Source organism: Uranotaenia lowii, chromosome 1 (assembly GCF_029784155.1).
Source record: "Uranotaenia lowii strain MFRU-FL chromosome 1, ASM2978415v1, whole genome shotgun sequence".
In the NCBI taxonomy this organism is placed as follows: Eukaryota; Metazoa; Arthropoda; class Insecta; order Diptera; family Culicidae; genus Uranotaenia; species Uranotaenia lowii.
In genome coordinates, this window is record NC_073691.1 from 95167098 (window position 1) to 95183621 (window position 16524).

Here is a 16524-nt window from a genome sequence, read left to right on the forward strand (position 1 = left end):
AAGGTGATAAATAAACATTGCTTGATCAATGGTTGTTCTTGAAAATAGCTTAAATAACAGATTTAGGTTTCGGTTAGTTCCCTTGGACCGAACAACATTTTTATATAGTTCAAAGTTGATATTTACGATATAGTTGACAGACTGGTATCGAATAATCTAGCTGTTGGATTCGATTTCGATGATTACTTTTGAATCTGCAGCAATTAACTCAGAAGACTTAAATGTAGCACCTATACAACTGAGTAACATGGCTCGCTACACAAAATTGATCATCTAACGTTAAAATTTGAATGATTACAAATCTTTTCTACAATTGCTGGTTTTTGTCGAACAGTAAAAAAACGATACAGAAAACGATACAGCGAATTTCAGTCTTCTTCCCCCAGCATATACCTAACGATTCTTCATGTTTCAATGTACATCTGGTGCAAAACTCAGATTTTATATAATTGTTTTAACACTTATTTGAGAAATTTAAAACTGCTCAAATTCGAAAAATATATGAAAAATCGAGCTCCTTCACAACTTTGGAGCGCGTTTTCTCGAAACTATCATTTAGGCACTTGCACCACTCTGATCCCAAGCGCCTCAATTTCTATCAACAAACGAAAAATTTCTAAAAACTTAAAAATCTGAACCTGGGATTCATTGGTACAGCATGTTAGTGGAACATAATTAGCACTAAACATACCGACACTTTGTATATACCTATTCATACCGCGAGCGGTCAAATGACGGTTTACACTGTTTTCGCTAAAACTTTTTTGTTTCTCAACCGATTGCTTTAAAATTTATAGTTTTGAAAAGCCTATAATGTGACTCAAATATGTTTCTCAGACAATTTTCAGCTACAATCAATTATTTTGAAGTTATGTTAAGTCCAAGAATTTTTTTATGAAAAAACATGCTTCAGGAAAATTGCTTTAAATCTGTTCATCAGTGCTCGAAAAAAAATTCACTTAGTGCATGAGAAAGCTGAAGTTAGAAGCTATATGTTGCATATACGGAAATTTTTATCAATTTTTTTTAAGATCATGGCCACAAAAAATGTAAAAAAGTTGTGTAAAACCCGTACTTTTCAATCAATCAACCGCCAAAGCTGTTCCTGTTACAGTAGAAAAATTTCAAAAAATGAATTGGAAAGTTGACGTAATTTGTCACATTTTGGCATCTTTAGATTTTTTAAAATACGCGAAAAACATAATTTATGACGAATTTTCAAAGGTAGCTGTTTTTCAAACATTTCATCAATTCGGATTTTTGATACAATTCCTACACCTAAATTCAGCTTTGCACTGGATTTTGAGTATGTTATCGTAAGGTTTAGGCAAAAAATTATGCAAAAGAAAGAAAATTTCATACCGGTGACGTAACTACATTGGCGGTGCGATGCTGAAACCGTGAAAAAAAATATATAAGGTGTAATCATCAAAGTTCAAAAACCGTCATTTGACCGCCTCCGGTACGTTTAGTGTTAAATTATTTAAGTCAAATGCTAACATACATGTATTTTTTGAATCATTTGTAAGAATTATTTTGTGTAATATATAAACTGTAGAGACCCTTTTTGAGCAAGTGATTATTATCTAGTTACACCCTGATATAACAAATAAAAAATATTTGGGATCAGTTTTTTCTCAAATGGGTTTTAAGATAAAACTGAATGGTACTTACTTGATTTATACTTTCTTTTTTTTATTATTATAACATCGTTTGACTTTATTCCTTCTCTGATGAACATCATAGCTAGAACAAATCTTTACCCTAAACAGTTTGTTAGGTGCATCAAATGTTGAAATATAAATGTTTTACCATTTGTAGAAAATTGTGGAGAAAAGACCAGTTTTTGTGTGATACTGTAGAAAACATAACAGCTGATTACAGTTTTTTTTTAAATTTTATTTATTGGAGTTATTAATAAATAATACAGTTCAAGTTAAACAGCGGTGTGAGATGTTTTTATTTTTGCAAACATTGCTCTTCGTACAATGTTCATATGAGTTAACTACCACTTTGGAAACGACGATTTCGTACCTACATGAATCCATGCGAGTTCAAGGTTAGCTTAACGGCAGATTCCAATCAGTTCAGGAAGCATGGTAGTGTGTAGTTACATGCATATGATTTTGCATTTTTTTTCAGCACGCAGGCGCATGCAAGGATGTGTGTGAGTGTGCTCATCAAAAATGGAAATCGTTCCGATGTACACCAGGCCCATCGTTACAAAATCCACCAGTTCGAACCATCAACAACACGGCTGAACCGAGGACACTCGAGAGCGCGTTTTTTTCTTCTCTTCAGTATCGCCCAAGTAGGGCAGATTTCTTTTTGTAATCACCTGCTCCCGTGTCAGCACTCGGGACAGTAGAACAAAAAAAACTAATAATATCGATTTTTTTCCCATCACATCACATTATTATGGCAATATATCACCTCGGGTACCATTTGAAGTATAGCCAGAAAGTCTTCATCATTTTCAACTTCAACAAAACGCAGTAGGCGCTTTCCGATTTGTTAGTCTAAGGGGGACGTATCTTTGAATAAATTGCGTTGTAAATTTGCTTTGAGGTTTCGACTTGCAATGGCTACTTAGTTCTTTGGTTTATCCTTCTTATTCTGTTCCGTGTTCCGCAGTTTGGTCGCAATTTTCCTGGAGTGGCCGTTGGGGTCGAAATGGTTGGTGTGGGTACTGGCCTCCTTCTTGGAGCGGCCCTTTCCCGAATGACCGGAGAACATGTGCTTGTCATGGTCGAAGTTGTACTTCTCGTACTCATCGAAATGGGCCTCCGACATTTTGTTTTGTCTTCTTTGTTTTTTACCCGCAGGTGAAAAAAGTTGAACTACGCCGTAATTCAAGAAGTGCGCAATTGAAAATTCACTGTGAAAATAAGGAGGAAAAATTACAGAACGCGTTAGGTGGTAGAACTATTCTTGGACACCATCATAAAAAGAAAATGTAGAAAATCTATTCCACAATCAGCTGATTACTTACCGTAAATTTGGATTAACTGAACTTTTCAGTACACTAGGTATGAAACGAGTTTTCCGAATGTATCGATCGATTGTTGAAGGCGAGAGAACTTGTTCACTATTGAACGGTTTTCAAAAGACTGCGATGTGTCGAACAAAACTTGGTTCGCTTTATGCTTTGTTTTTCTTTGTGATAAGTTTACAACGGGAAAGATAGAAGAGTTTGTGTGTGCGTTTAGATTCTGCGTATGGATTTGGATGGTTACGAGTGTTTGTGATGTGATGTGAAGGATGTGAACAAATTTACAAACTCAGCGAAATCTTTATTTATAATTTTGCGATAGGGCATTTTGTTGTGACTACCGGCGAATGTGCATCATTTCGAAATCTAACCACTCTGTTGGTTTTTATTGCCATAATTTCATCTTCAAACCAACTTGAAATCAAACTTAAGTTGACTCAATCAATTCGATTAGTACATAATTTCTCCAAAAGCACAAAAAAAATGCTCAGATAAATCTACGCTTTTTTCGGGGATTTCCATCTTTAATGATGATTTTCATTTCTTCAGAATAAATGCATCTCTTCGCAGAACGTCATATGGTATCTAACACTAATGCAGAAATCGAAAATCGTATACCTTTTGAACACCAGCAGATACCTTTACCGTGCGGAAAATCTTTTTCGTAAAACTTCTAGCAAAGCTCTGTGACGATGACGAGCTTTTCATTATTGTAGTTTTCAACTGTGCGTAAGACACCATGCGTCTGCATAAAACTGACTGTGCCGTTATCAGAGGTGCCAGGCGTTCTGATTTTTTAGGATTTGTCCTATTTTTCGAGAGATAGTCCTGATTTTTCAAAAACGTTTGAATTGTCCTGATTTTTTGAAAAAATGGGCTTTAAATTGTCCTGATTTCAATAAAATATCTAAATTATAACTGAATTTAAGGTTAAAAGATGGGAACATAAAAAAAATGTTATAACACAGTTTAACCGATGATAATCTTTGGTTCGGATGATATTTAAATGGTGTTATCTCGCGTCATCTCGCTCACTGGAGTTCTCTTACACATTGTGGAATAATGATGTAAATGATTTGTTAAAATTGGATTGTTAGCGATTTGTGCCTGTTGGAGAAGAGGCTTAAGAAAAGCTTTACTCCACCGGGTGAATCTGAAATTTGAATCTGAAATCCGAATCTAAAATCTGAATCTAAAATCTGAATCTGAATCTAGAATCTGAATCTGAAACTGAAATCAAATATCTAAAATCTGAATCTGGAATCTGAATCTGAAGTCTGAATCTGAAATCTGAATCTGAAATCTGAATCTGAAATCTGAATCTGAAATCTGAATCTGAAATCTGAATCTGAAATCTGAATCTGAAATCTGAATCTGAAATCTGAATCTGAAATCTGAATCTGAAATCTGAATCTGAAATCTGAATCTGAAATCTGAATCTGAAATCTGAATCTGAAATCTGAATCTGAAATCTGAATCTGAAATCTGAATCTGAAATCTGAATCTGAAATCTGAATCTGAAATCTGAATCTGAAATCTGAATCTGAATCTGAAATCCGGATCTGAAATCTGAATCTGAAATCTGAATCTGAAATCTGAATCTGAAATCTGAATCTGAAATCTGAATCTGAAATCTGAATCTGAAATCTGAATCTGAAATCTGAATCTGAAATCTGAATCTGAAATCTGAATCTGAAATCTGAATCTGAAATTTGAATCTGAAATCTGAATCTGAAATCTGAATCTGAAATCTGAATCTGAAATCTGAATCTGAAATCTGAATCTGAAATCTGAATCTGAAATCTGAATCTGAAATCTGAATCTGAAATCTGAATCTGAAATCTGAATCTGAAATCTGAATCTGAATCTGAAATCTGAATCTGAAATCTGAATCTGAAATCTGAATCTGAAATCTGAATCTGAAATCTGAATCTGAAATCTGAATCTGAAATCTGAATCTGAAATCTGAATCTGAAATCTGAATCTGAAATCTGAATCTGAAATCTGAATCTGAAATCTGAATCTGAAATCTGAATCTGAAATCTGAATCTGAAATCTGAATCTGAAATCTGAATCTGAAATCTGAATCTGAAATCTGAATCTGAAATCTGAATCTGAAATCTGAATCTGAGATCTGAATCTGAAATCTGAATCTGAAATCTGAATCTGAAATCTGAATCTGAAATCTGAATCTGAAATCTGAATCTGAAATCTGAATCTGAAATCTGAAATCTGAATCTGAAATCTGAATTTGAAATCTGAATCTGAAATCTGAATCTGAAATGTGAATCTGAAATCTGAATCTGAAATCTGAATCTAAAATCTGAAATCTGAATCTGAAATCTGAAATCTGAAATCTGAATCTGAATCTGAAATGGAATCTGAAATCTGAATCTGAAATCTGGATTTGAAATCTGAATCTGAAATCTTTTTTTTTTTTTTTTTTGTACGATTTTTTTAACGAGGGATTAACCTGCAGTTTTCACCCTCGAGAAATTTTCTTATTCTCAACATATCTTTTTAGAATAATTTAGCAACTAGCCCCCTTTTACATTTTCTGATAGCGTGTAACTGCAGGTTTCTATGCTCCAAAAGTGAGAACGATACTTTAACCTGTAAATGAACTAGAAGCATTTTCGTGGGAGTTAAACAATTTCGATTCATATTTCTGAAGTTAAGGGAGACTTCATCCTTTATTGAAGAAGACGTGATCCTTTATTCAGGAAGCCCCAATCCTTGGAGAAAAAAATCAATCAAAAACCCAAAATAGAATGTCAATTGACTATTTTGGTCATGTTTGTTCTCATTTCTCAATTTATTAGTGTCAGAAGAAGAAAATTCCATAACTTTGTCTCAACTCTATTGACATTGCATACTTTAAGGCGCTATTTTCTATAGTTAAGAGAAAGCCCATTTTGTTTGCCTTTTTTCAGATAATTTTGGATAAATATTAGTAATCTCGTAATCAGCATTGATCACGACCCATTCAGATGATGTATATACCTACATTGCTTTTATAATGTGGCATTATGAAGTTCATATTACACTTTAACGATTAATATATAGGAATAAATATTTTTGTTATAATTTTTTTATGCAAGAAACATTTTAGAGCTTATCACCCCTAACTTTTGTATTCTTCAAGGGTAAAACATAGCTACATTAAATGAAAGTGAGCTCTTCGTTGGTTCTATTTTTCTGTGAAATGTCAACATTTTTATCCCCATTTTTGCACTTACCTTCCTATACGGCTGCAAATCTCAGAATCCGAACAAACGGCAGCATTCTTAAAAACATGCAATGGTGTGTACGAAGGAACCACCTTTGTATCGGTATATCGCGGATTTGGCGGCATCAGACCATCATCACCAGTTGGAGGAAGTCGTTTGGCCGGGTAATCTGAGGGTAGATTCCTTAGCAGATAAAAAGACACCGCAAGCATAACAGTAGTTGATGCCAGCAGTGGGATCCAGCTTATGGAAGATCTGTAAAGTGCAATTATGCTTAGAACTTAATCGATTAAATAGACAACTTCTCTAGAAACTTACCTCGGTGACTTAACATCTTTTTTGGCACAATACTTTTTGTCAACATTCGTTTCATTGAGAGATTCTTTTCCGGCACAAGTCTGACTTCCATTCTTATGCTTCCTGCTGGTGATGGATGTTCTGAAATAAATTAGAAGAAAAAAAATTAGAAGACAGTCTCCCACAATTCAGACCATTCTTCCTACGTACAACTTAGGCATTGTTTTGTAAGTATTGCTATCTCAAAGCCATGTTACCAAGAGCTATTAGATAAGATAGATAAAAAGCAAACGTTCGATTTATCATTCGCGTCTTGAAAAATGTTGTTTATGTTGCGAAATGACATCTGGAAAACTGCAATCTGCAACGTATTACACTGCGCATGTGTTGCAATTGTGGCTGGTGGCTATCTACCGGTGTTTTTTTTTGCTCCGAGCACGTGGCACAGGCAAGAGTTATCGATTTCTTATTCCATTTCATATATTCATAAAAAAATGTTTAAGGCTTAATGGAAAAAGGTGAATAAAAGCGAATATTGCTTAATTCAGAATAACGACTGAGGATTCTTAGTCAGAATTTATATTCAGCATTCGGAAATGGAACTCATGGCAGAATACACGTTCTGGACTAAGATTTCGAATTCATCATAGGTATTTAAACTCAGATTTTGAATTTGAAATTCAGATTCGAAATTCAAATATCGAATCATTTTAAAAAACTCATTCACAATTGGGAATTCAGATTAAGAATTTCGATTCAGAATTAAAACGAACATACACATAGGACATCAGTGAAACTTCTTGTTTCTTTGAAGAGATTTAAATTCTACTTAACACTAAGCGTACATCTTTCAAGGAATTTTATGTCTATCATCTTGAAAATAACAGAAAGAGTACTATGTATGTCGTAAACGCGCCTCGATCTCATGACCTCTGGCTTAGAAGACTTAAACGATATTCTCTAGGATACGGTCGGTGGCAGATTGAGAATTTAGACCCTTCGAAATAAGAATTCACATTCAAAATTCTGAATTCAGATTTCAGATTCAGATTTCAGATTCAGATTTCAGATTCAGATTTCAGATTCAGGTTTCAGATTCAGATTTCAGATTCAGATTTCAGATTCAGATTTTAGATTCAGATTTCAGATTGAGATTTCAGATTCAGATTTCAGATTCAGATTTCAGATTCAAATTTCAGATTCAGATTTCAGATTCAGATTTCAGATTCAGATTTCAGATTCAGATTTCAGATTCAGATTTCAGATTCAGATTTCAGATTCAGATTTCAGATTCAGATTTCAGATTCAGATTTCAGATTCAGATTTCAGATTCAGATTTCAGATTCAGATTTCAGATTCAGATTTCAGATTCAGATTTCAGATTCAGATTTCAGATTCAGATTTCAGATTCAGATTTCAGATTCAGATTTCAGATTTAGATATCAGATTCAGATTTCAGATTCAGATTTCAGATTCAGATTTCAGATTTCAGATTTTTTTTTTCAGATTCAGCTTAGATTCAAATTTCAGATTCAGATTTCCGATTCAGATTTCAGATTTCAGATTCAGATTTCAGATTTAGATATCAGATTCAGATTTCAGATTTAGATTTCAGATTCAGATTTCAGATTCAGATTTCAAATTCAGATTTCAGATTCAGATTTCAGATTCAGATTTCAGATTCAGATTCAGATTTCAGATTCAGATTTCAGATTCAGATTTCAGATTCAGATTTCAGATTCAGATTTCAGATTCAGATTTCAGATTCAGATTTCAGATTCAGATTTCAGATTCAGATTTCAGATTCAGATTTCAGATTCAGATTTCAGATTCAGATTTCAGATTTCAGATTCAGATTTCAGATTCAGATTTCAGATTCAGATTTCAGATTCAGATTTCAGATTCAGATTTCAGATTCAGATTTCAGATTCAGATTTCAGATTCAGATTTCAGATTCAGATTTCAGATTCAGATTTCAGATTCAGATTTCAGATTCAGATTTCAGATTCAGATTTCAGATTCAGATTTCAGATTTAGATTTCAGATTCAGATTTCAGATTCAGATTTCAGATTCAGATTTCAGATTCAGATTTCAGATTCAGATTTCAGATTCAGATTTCAGATTCAGATTTCAGATTCAGATTTCAGATTCAGATTTCAGATTCAGATTTCAGATTCAGATTTCAGATTCAGATTTCAGATTCAGATTTCAGATTCAGATTTCAGATTCAGATTTCAGATTCAGATTTCAGATTCAGATTTCAGATTCAGATTTCAGATTCAGATTTCAGATTCAGATTTCAGATTCAGATTTCAGATTCAGATTTCAGATTCAGATTTCAGATTCAGATTTCAGATTCAGATTTCAGATTCAGATTTCAGATTCAGATTTCAGATTCAGATTTCAGATTCAGATTTCAGATTCAGATTTCAGATTCAGATTTCAGATTCAGATTTCAGATTCAGATTTCAGATTCAGATTTCAGATTTAGATTTCAGATTCAGATTTCAGATTCAGATTTCAGATTCAGATTTCAGATTCAGATTTCAGATTTAGATTTCAGATTCAGATTTCAGATTCAGATTTCAGATTCAGATTTCAGATTCAGATTTCAGATTCAGATTTCAGATTCAGATTTCAGATTCAGATTTCAGATTCAGATTTCAGATTCAGATTTCAGATTCAGATTTCAGATTCAGATTTCAGATTCAGATTTCAGATTCAGATTTCAGATTCAGATATCAGATTCAGATTTCAGATTCAGATTTCAGATTCAGATTTCAGATTCAGATTTCAGATTCAGATTTCAGATTCAGATTTCAGATTCAGATTTCAGATTCAGATTTCAGATTCAGATTTCAGATTCAGATTTCAGATTCAGATTTCAGATTCAGATTTCAGATTCAGATTTCAGATTCAGATTTCAGATTCAGATTTCAGATTCAGATTTCAGATTCAGATTTCAGATTCAGATTTCAGATTCAGATTTCAGATTCAGATTTCAGATTCAGATTTCAGATTCAGATTTCAGATTTAGATTTCAGATTCAGATTTCAGATTCAGATTTCAGATTCAGATTTCAGATTCAGATTTCAGATTTAGATTTCAGATTCAGATTTCAGATTCAGATTTCAGATTCAGATTTCAGATTCAGATTTCAGATTCAGATTTCAGATTCAGATTTCAGATTCAGATTTCAGATTCAGATTTCAGATTCAGATTTCAGATTCAGATTTCAGATTCAGATTTCAGATTCAGATTTCAGATTCAGATTTCAGATTCAGATATCAGATTCAGATTTCAGATTCAGATTTCAGATTCAGATTTCAGATTCAGATTTCAGATTCAGATTTCAGATTCAGATTTCAGATTCAGATTTCAGATTTAGATTTCAGATTCAGATTTCAGATTCAGATTTCAGATTCAGATTTCAGATTCAGATTTCAGATTTAGATTTCAGATTCAGATTTCAGATTCAGATTTCAGATTCAGATTTCAGATTCAGATTTCAGATTCAGATTTCAGATTCAGATTTCAGATTCAGATTTCAGATTCAGATTTCAGATTCAGATTTCAGATTCAGATTTCAGATTCAGATTTCAGATTCAGATTCAGATTTCAGATCCAGATTTCAGATTCTGATGTCAGATTTTGATCAATTAAGATTAATCACCATTAGTTTTGTTTAATAATTCAATTTCACGGCTTTATCGGTGAATTTTATGTTCTGATGAAATAAAATTTCAAAATTCAAAAATTCTAGATGGATAGAAAAAGATTAGAAGCAATATAAAGGTGTTGAAAATGAGCGAATAATATGCAGCTCTGTGGTAATTGCATAAATAATGGCGAAATACATGTGCTGCACAGTGTAGTCCAATTCTCAAAAAACCTGGCAAAAAGTCTTTTTTCAACATTTTTTTAAAATCTGAAACCTACTAAAATGGTTCAATTTCCATAACTCCACTGAAAATAACTTTTTTTTCATATTTTTTTTGAATATTTGTGGTTTTTTTATTTCTAAGAACTTGGAAAATTTTAATAGCTCAGTAAGTAGTTTGTTTTAACATTTTCCAACAGATTACTGCAATATCTCTCACATACTAGAAATGTTCATTATTTCTAAGATCATCTCAAAATAACGATTTAAATAAAATTAAATAAAAACTGATAGACCTGACAATGCTTTGGTGCTGATCACTTTCTCTTTCATTATTTAACGCGTTAGTGAAGAAATTTTACGTTAGATGAGAGTTTTCTTGAATAATTTAGCAAATACTGATCAAAATTTCGATATTAAGGTACATATGTAGGATTTTTAAGTTAATTTATCGTTAATTCTTTAAATGGTTGTTTTAACAAAAAACTCTTCATTTACATATTACACAAGAATAAGGCACTTCAAGATTTATATTTTCTTATTTTTTAAATTTTACTTTTACTTTTGTTTTTATTTTTGTTTTTTTTTCCATATTACATACCTTTAAAATAATACCATGAATGTTTCCTACTATATTTTTTTACATTTCAATTGGTTCTCATGAATTTTGACTAGCAGAAAGCTTCCATGATTTGGTAAATAATCAGAAAGATATTTGAGAAATCGTTATTTAATCATGTTTTGGGAGTTATTCCTTCATTGAAAAAAAAAACCAGAAATTCTTACTGATAGTGCTTCAAAACATGTTAAGGATGTTTTATGAGTGGATTTTTGAGAAACTGAACCAGAGATCCAATTAAATATCAATTTAGCTCGTGGTCCGGGAGGTTATTAGCTTAGAGGTCAAATTTGAAGAAAAAGTTGTTCAACTCTTCGAAATCGTTCTCCAAAAGGGCTTGTGATATACCTCAGTTGGCAAGCCTGTTGTCTCTTTAGCCGATGTCCGAGCTCAAAAGTAAAACATCGAACACAGTTGAACCGGATAAGTTTTTCAATAACGATCCGCCAACTGCGAATGCCATAAAAATGGTAAAACTACTATAATCGAAACCAAAAAAAAGAGTTTTCCAAAACTGGCAAAAATAGGCAGTCTAATTTGCAATATTTCAAGTCCAAAAAAGTGGGAAACTTTCCAACGTTAAATAAGAGTGGGGTTATGTGGAGTTTTGAAAGCTTCAAAAATCGACTTTCTGTCAGCTGATTTGGGTTTTGGACAACTGTGTGTTGTAAACGCCCTAAGTTATGCAACAGAAATTACCAAGGCAGCAAATATAATAACAGGAATATTCCTCACTCCCCAAAAACTTGAAAAAACATCAAATCATCAAACGCACCGCCATGTAAGGAGGAAAGTTCTTATCAACATAAATAAATGTAATCAATAACACTTTAGTAATCTTAGGCAGATTTTTTTTATAAAAGCTCATTATAAACGGATTTTTGTGTCTGATCTGACAATTTTACCATAACCCCATAATACCACATTTTTTTATATCCCTAAATCTTTCATGGTAAGTTAGTTGACCTCGTCAGTAAATTTTACACTTGAAATATGGTTTTAATTTATCGTTTCAACAAAACTTTCAATGTAGCGAAAATTAGTTAATAAATACCTATAGTAATAATAAAAAAACAACTCTATATAGACTAGTACAGTGGTTGGCAACCTTAGCGAGCCACATGCGGCTCTTTTAATGTGAAGCCGTGGCTCTTCTGTTTACAAACGCATTTTTTGAAAGAAAAATAAAAAAAATCGTTCCGAAGAGATATTTAAGTCTTGTGACCTGGAACAAAAATCAGAACAAGGTTTTACTTAAGCCAATTTATGCAATTAGTTAGATGCTGTTTTTGAAGCTTCGAAATAAAATTGAAGAATAACTTAATTTTTCATCAGCCTTAAATGAATTTAAAATTAGCCTTAAATTCTTCAATATTATTTTAATGTATTTTTTAGAAACTTATGATCGATGGGGGTATACTTATTTTATTTAAAAAAAAAAAAAATAGTTGTGCCTCTTTGAATCTCTAAAATTTTTAAAATTTGAAGTTTTTAGCTCTTCTGTCTCAAAAGGTTGCCCCCCCCCCCCCATGAAGACAGCAACAGCAAGCAAGGTATTCTATTCTACACATAAAATTTAAAACTCAGAACCAAATTATGATAATAGAGTTAATCTAGAGTAACAATCAAGACTAAAAACTAATGACAAAACCTCAAAATCCCAACCCAAGTCCCAAATTCTGCTACACTTTTTCAAGTTTTTCGCACTTGTTCATCATCATCATGAATATTAAATTTAGAATTAAATTAAACCCGTTTCGGAGGTTCTGATTCCGTAATTCCCACAACCAAAATTGTATTCCTATTTTCGTATGTTGGATTCTGTATCCAGTTCAGGATTCTTGATTTTCAGTTCGAGTAATCATAAGAAATCAAAAATTAAAAGCTGCTTTGAATTCCTGGTTCAAATTTGGTTATGTATTCCATATCAAATTTGAATTATGTTTTTTTGAGATCAAACGCATTTTCAATATTTTGATAATAGTTTTCCGAATATGAAAAAAGAGAAATTTTGTTTAATATTCAAATTCGCAGTTTTTAAACTTTATTCTCACACAAAATTCAGAAATGATAATCCAAGTTGGAAAGTCAGATTCAGATCTTTAAATTTATATCTCAATTCTGATTCACATTACAGATTAAAAATAAATAATTTAAATAGTGAATTAAGATTAAACCTGAACTACAGAATTTAAATAATAGATTCATGAATGAGGGCTTCAAAACTTGGCTCATAAAATTCCGATCTGGATTGAAATTCAGAAATAGTATTTTTTGTATATTTCAGAAATCGTTTGAAAAATTTGATTCAGTTTCAAAGTGAAATTTTCGAACTCAGGTTCAGAATTCAGATTCAAAATTCAGAATTAAGTTTGTTGAAGAATTCAAGAGATCATGAAATTTACACATTGTGGACCAAATATGAGATATCTCGTTTTTTTTTCGCTTGCGAACAGTGTGCTACACTTCGAAGTACCGTAAACTGGGGGAACTTTGAGCAGCGGGGTAACTTTGATCAACATGAAATTTTTGTATATAATCATCATTAACTAAGTATAAAGTTAAAATATCTGAAAACTGTTTACTACATTTGAAAGCGAGTTTCAAATAAGCTAAATTTGGTTTTTATTAGGAGATTTTTTTATATTACTTAAAATGTAATTTTAAAATCTTAAAATATCTGGTTTTTTGAAGGCTCAGAAACAAACATCTCTCCTGATCAAATTTAAGCATTAAGGAGCAAATGGGTTGTTCAATGTGAAAGTTCAATTTTTTTATAGGTTTAGGTTTAGGAAGGAATAAGGTCATTCCGAGCCAGCAAACAGCCAAATCGGACGCTGAAGCAGAACAATGTGGCCAGAATCCGTGCTCGAAAGCTGTACGACCAAGTGCTGACCAAGTTCGACGGATGTATTCTGATGGACGATGAGACCTACGTGAAGGCGGACTTTGGGCAAATCCCAGGTCAAAAATTTTATTTGGCGACGGCTCGGGGGGATGTACCTGCAAAATTTAAGTTCGTGTTTGCGGATAAATTCGCCCGCAAGTACATGATTTGGCAGGGGATATGCAGTTGTGGACAGAAAACCAAAGTCTTTCTCACTGACAAGACAATGACATCAGAAGTCTACAAAAAAGAGTGCCTACAGAAAAGGATTCTGCCGTTTATTCGTGCCCACGACCGTCCAGTAATGTTTTGGCCGGACCTCGCAAGCTGCCATTACAGCAAAACGGTTATGGAATGGTACGCAACGAACGGGGTCAGCGTAATACCGAAGGACCTCAACCCCCCAAACTGCCCCCAGTTCCGGCCGATAGAGAAATACTGGGCAATCACGAAGCGGAGGCTTTAAGCAAAGGGAAAACTTGTTAGGCACATGACTCAAATGAAGAACTGGTGGAATCAAATCGCCAAAACGGTGGACGAAAAGGGTGTGCGCCGCTGCGCCTTCGAAACAGCAATGAATAATTTTTTTAATTTTTTTTATGAAAGAGTAAAGAAAATGCTACATTTGTATGAAAAACAAATTATGAATTCGTTAATAAATGACTGAACTACACGCAATTGTTTGTGTTCCAATATTAAATGAAGCAGACTTTAATTTAAGAATTGAACAGATACTGTTAAACAGGGTATCATGCAACAGTAGGGTTAGATGCAACATTTGCATACCACAACACTTATAGAAATTTAATTTTAATATAATGCAATAAAGTTATCATTTACACACAGTTACACATCGTGAGATAGTTTTTTTTAATTTTTTAATTTAATAGAAAATTTAAAAAATCGAGCAATAGATTTACCAATTTTTACATTTTTTGATGCCGTAAAATACTTTACCCAGTATGACGGATTGGCTAAATGATATCACCTACAAACTTTATATTTCTATTATTATCCTATACCAATACCGTTGGAGAAAAATATTTTTAGGACAATCATAAATTTTTTTTTAAATAAATCGGTAGCAAATTTTGGGCGAATGTGCCAAATGTAAACAAGCTGAGTTATCAGTTGGGTGAAAAAGTACGTTCGAAGAGCTACATTTTGATTATACAAAGTTATCTAAAGGATATTTGGTTTATGAGAAATAAAGGAAACAAAATAATATTTTTGCTGGCAGCTTATGGAGCTGTCAAACTTTGAACTCGTTTTTCTCGAAACAGAGATGTTGGCGCATTCGCCGTATTCAAAACTCGATACCGAAATATTTTTTTAATTCAGTAACCAGTCTGGGTTATAATGCATTAACATGCAAATCAATGATTCACCTTTAGAATCTTGTTTTCATGTACTGGAATATGACTGTTTTGCATCAAACGTTTGTTAATTTATAAATTTCATCCATCCAAACATAAACTTTTATGATTTCAGCTAGTAGATTTTTTTGTAGCATTTTTTACCCCTAAATGTATGCAGCGCTCTTATGTTTTTTCTTTCAAAACATTTTTGACAGAAAACTGTAAAATTTATTTCGAACATAACCAAAAATTACTCCAATTGGTACTTTCTGCGTTCTAAATTTTCAAACAGCAATTTCTTCGAAGCGAAAAAAGAGCGGAATTCGACCTTCGGCGTGTCGTGTTATCTAACCTGGTGCCTGCCGTAGAATTTCTCGTGACCGTTTTATGCTTTATTTTACTAGAAAAGAAAGCATCGTGCGAAATTGATTACGAACGATTTAAAACACCGAAGCCTTATCGATAAACCAAGTCACAAGTAGCGACTCATTCACTCAGCTACCTACTAACTAGGGCTTTGGTGACAAAAATAGTTGAATATTACTATAAATTACCTTTCCATCTTTCTCAATTGCACTCTGCTCCAGTAATGTTAGAAAATCCGATTTTCAACGATTCAATATGACATTGACACTGAGAAGCACGACTTAGGCCGATCAAATGGCTAGGGCTTGGACAATATGTGAGTATCAGTATGCAAGCAGTAACTGGATGTCTGCCGAATCGGGGGAATACTAATTTTAAAAATAAACAACCATGGCGAGTAACAAAAAATATCGAACACTCAGAAAGGTAAACTCGTGTTTGATGTATGGTTTTGCGGATACCCGACTTTTCGATGCAACTGCCGGTCTGGCTCGGGAGTGTTTCTGTCAGTTGTCGGCCAGTGCACCGGAATGGTTGAAACGCGCGCGCAAAAAAGAAAAAAAAGTCTATAAAAAATCAAACACCACGACTTGTGACACGCGTTTTCTCCCGGCGAGGATGCGGAAAGAACTGAATCGAATGCCAAGCTAGAGATAACTTTTCCAGCTCATTTCGGGAAGACGCTGCTACTTGCTAATTTCGGACATTATATAACAGAACATTGAGGTTCGGCAAACTCGCGTTCATTCATGTGCTTGCTGATCAGTGATCTCTCAATGTAGGGAAGACCATTGATCACGTTGCTTTTATCAATACCCCAGATAGTACCTGAGAAAGTGATAAGGTGGGAATTTATGTGCGTTATGTAGAAAGCCTGTCTCAGACAAAAACGTC

The 16524-nt window shown here is 33.2% G+C and overlaps 2 protein-coding genes across 3 annotated transcripts in view; both read right to left on the bottom strand.

Moving 5' to 3' along the window:
- The window catches only part of LOC129740437 (glutathione hydrolase 1 proenzyme-like), a 36704-nt gene extending 20460 nt beyond the window's left edge, over positions 1–16244 (bottom strand). Inside the window, exons 1-3 of one of the 2 annotated variants that reach the window (XM_055732109.1) lie at positions 15819–16244; positions 6541–6660; positions 6232–6477 (exon numbers count right to left, since the gene is read on the bottom strand). In XM_055732109.1, coding sequence (XP_055588084.1) covers positions 6232–6477; positions 6541–6660; positions 15819–15826 — 374 coding nt within the window. In that variant the 5' untranslated portion in view covers positions 15827–16244. Of the gene's footprint in view, positions 1–6231; positions 6478–6540; positions 6661–6729; positions 6884–15818 lie in introns of those variants that run through there. The other variant, XM_055732108.1, reaches the window with a different exon arrangement.
- Positions 1931–3151, bottom strand: LOC129740441 (nuclear protein 1). The gene is made up of 2 exons (XM_055732115.1): positions 2993–3151; positions 1931–2878 (listed from the first exon to the last, which is right to left on the bottom strand). The coding sequence occupies exon 2, from the start codon at positions 2791–2793 to the stop codon at positions 2590–2592; it is 204 nt and encodes a 67-aa protein (XP_055588090.1). The 5' UTR covers positions 2794–2878; positions 2993–3151; the 3' UTR covers positions 1931–2589.
- Positions 16245–16524: the final 280 nt, after the last annotated feature.

Excerpts from the sequence above, each read along its gene's own strand:
- LOC129740441 (XM_055732115.1), bottom strand. The coding sequence starts at position 2,793 with ATGTCGGAGGCCCATTTCGATGAGTACGAGAAGTACAACTTCGACCAT.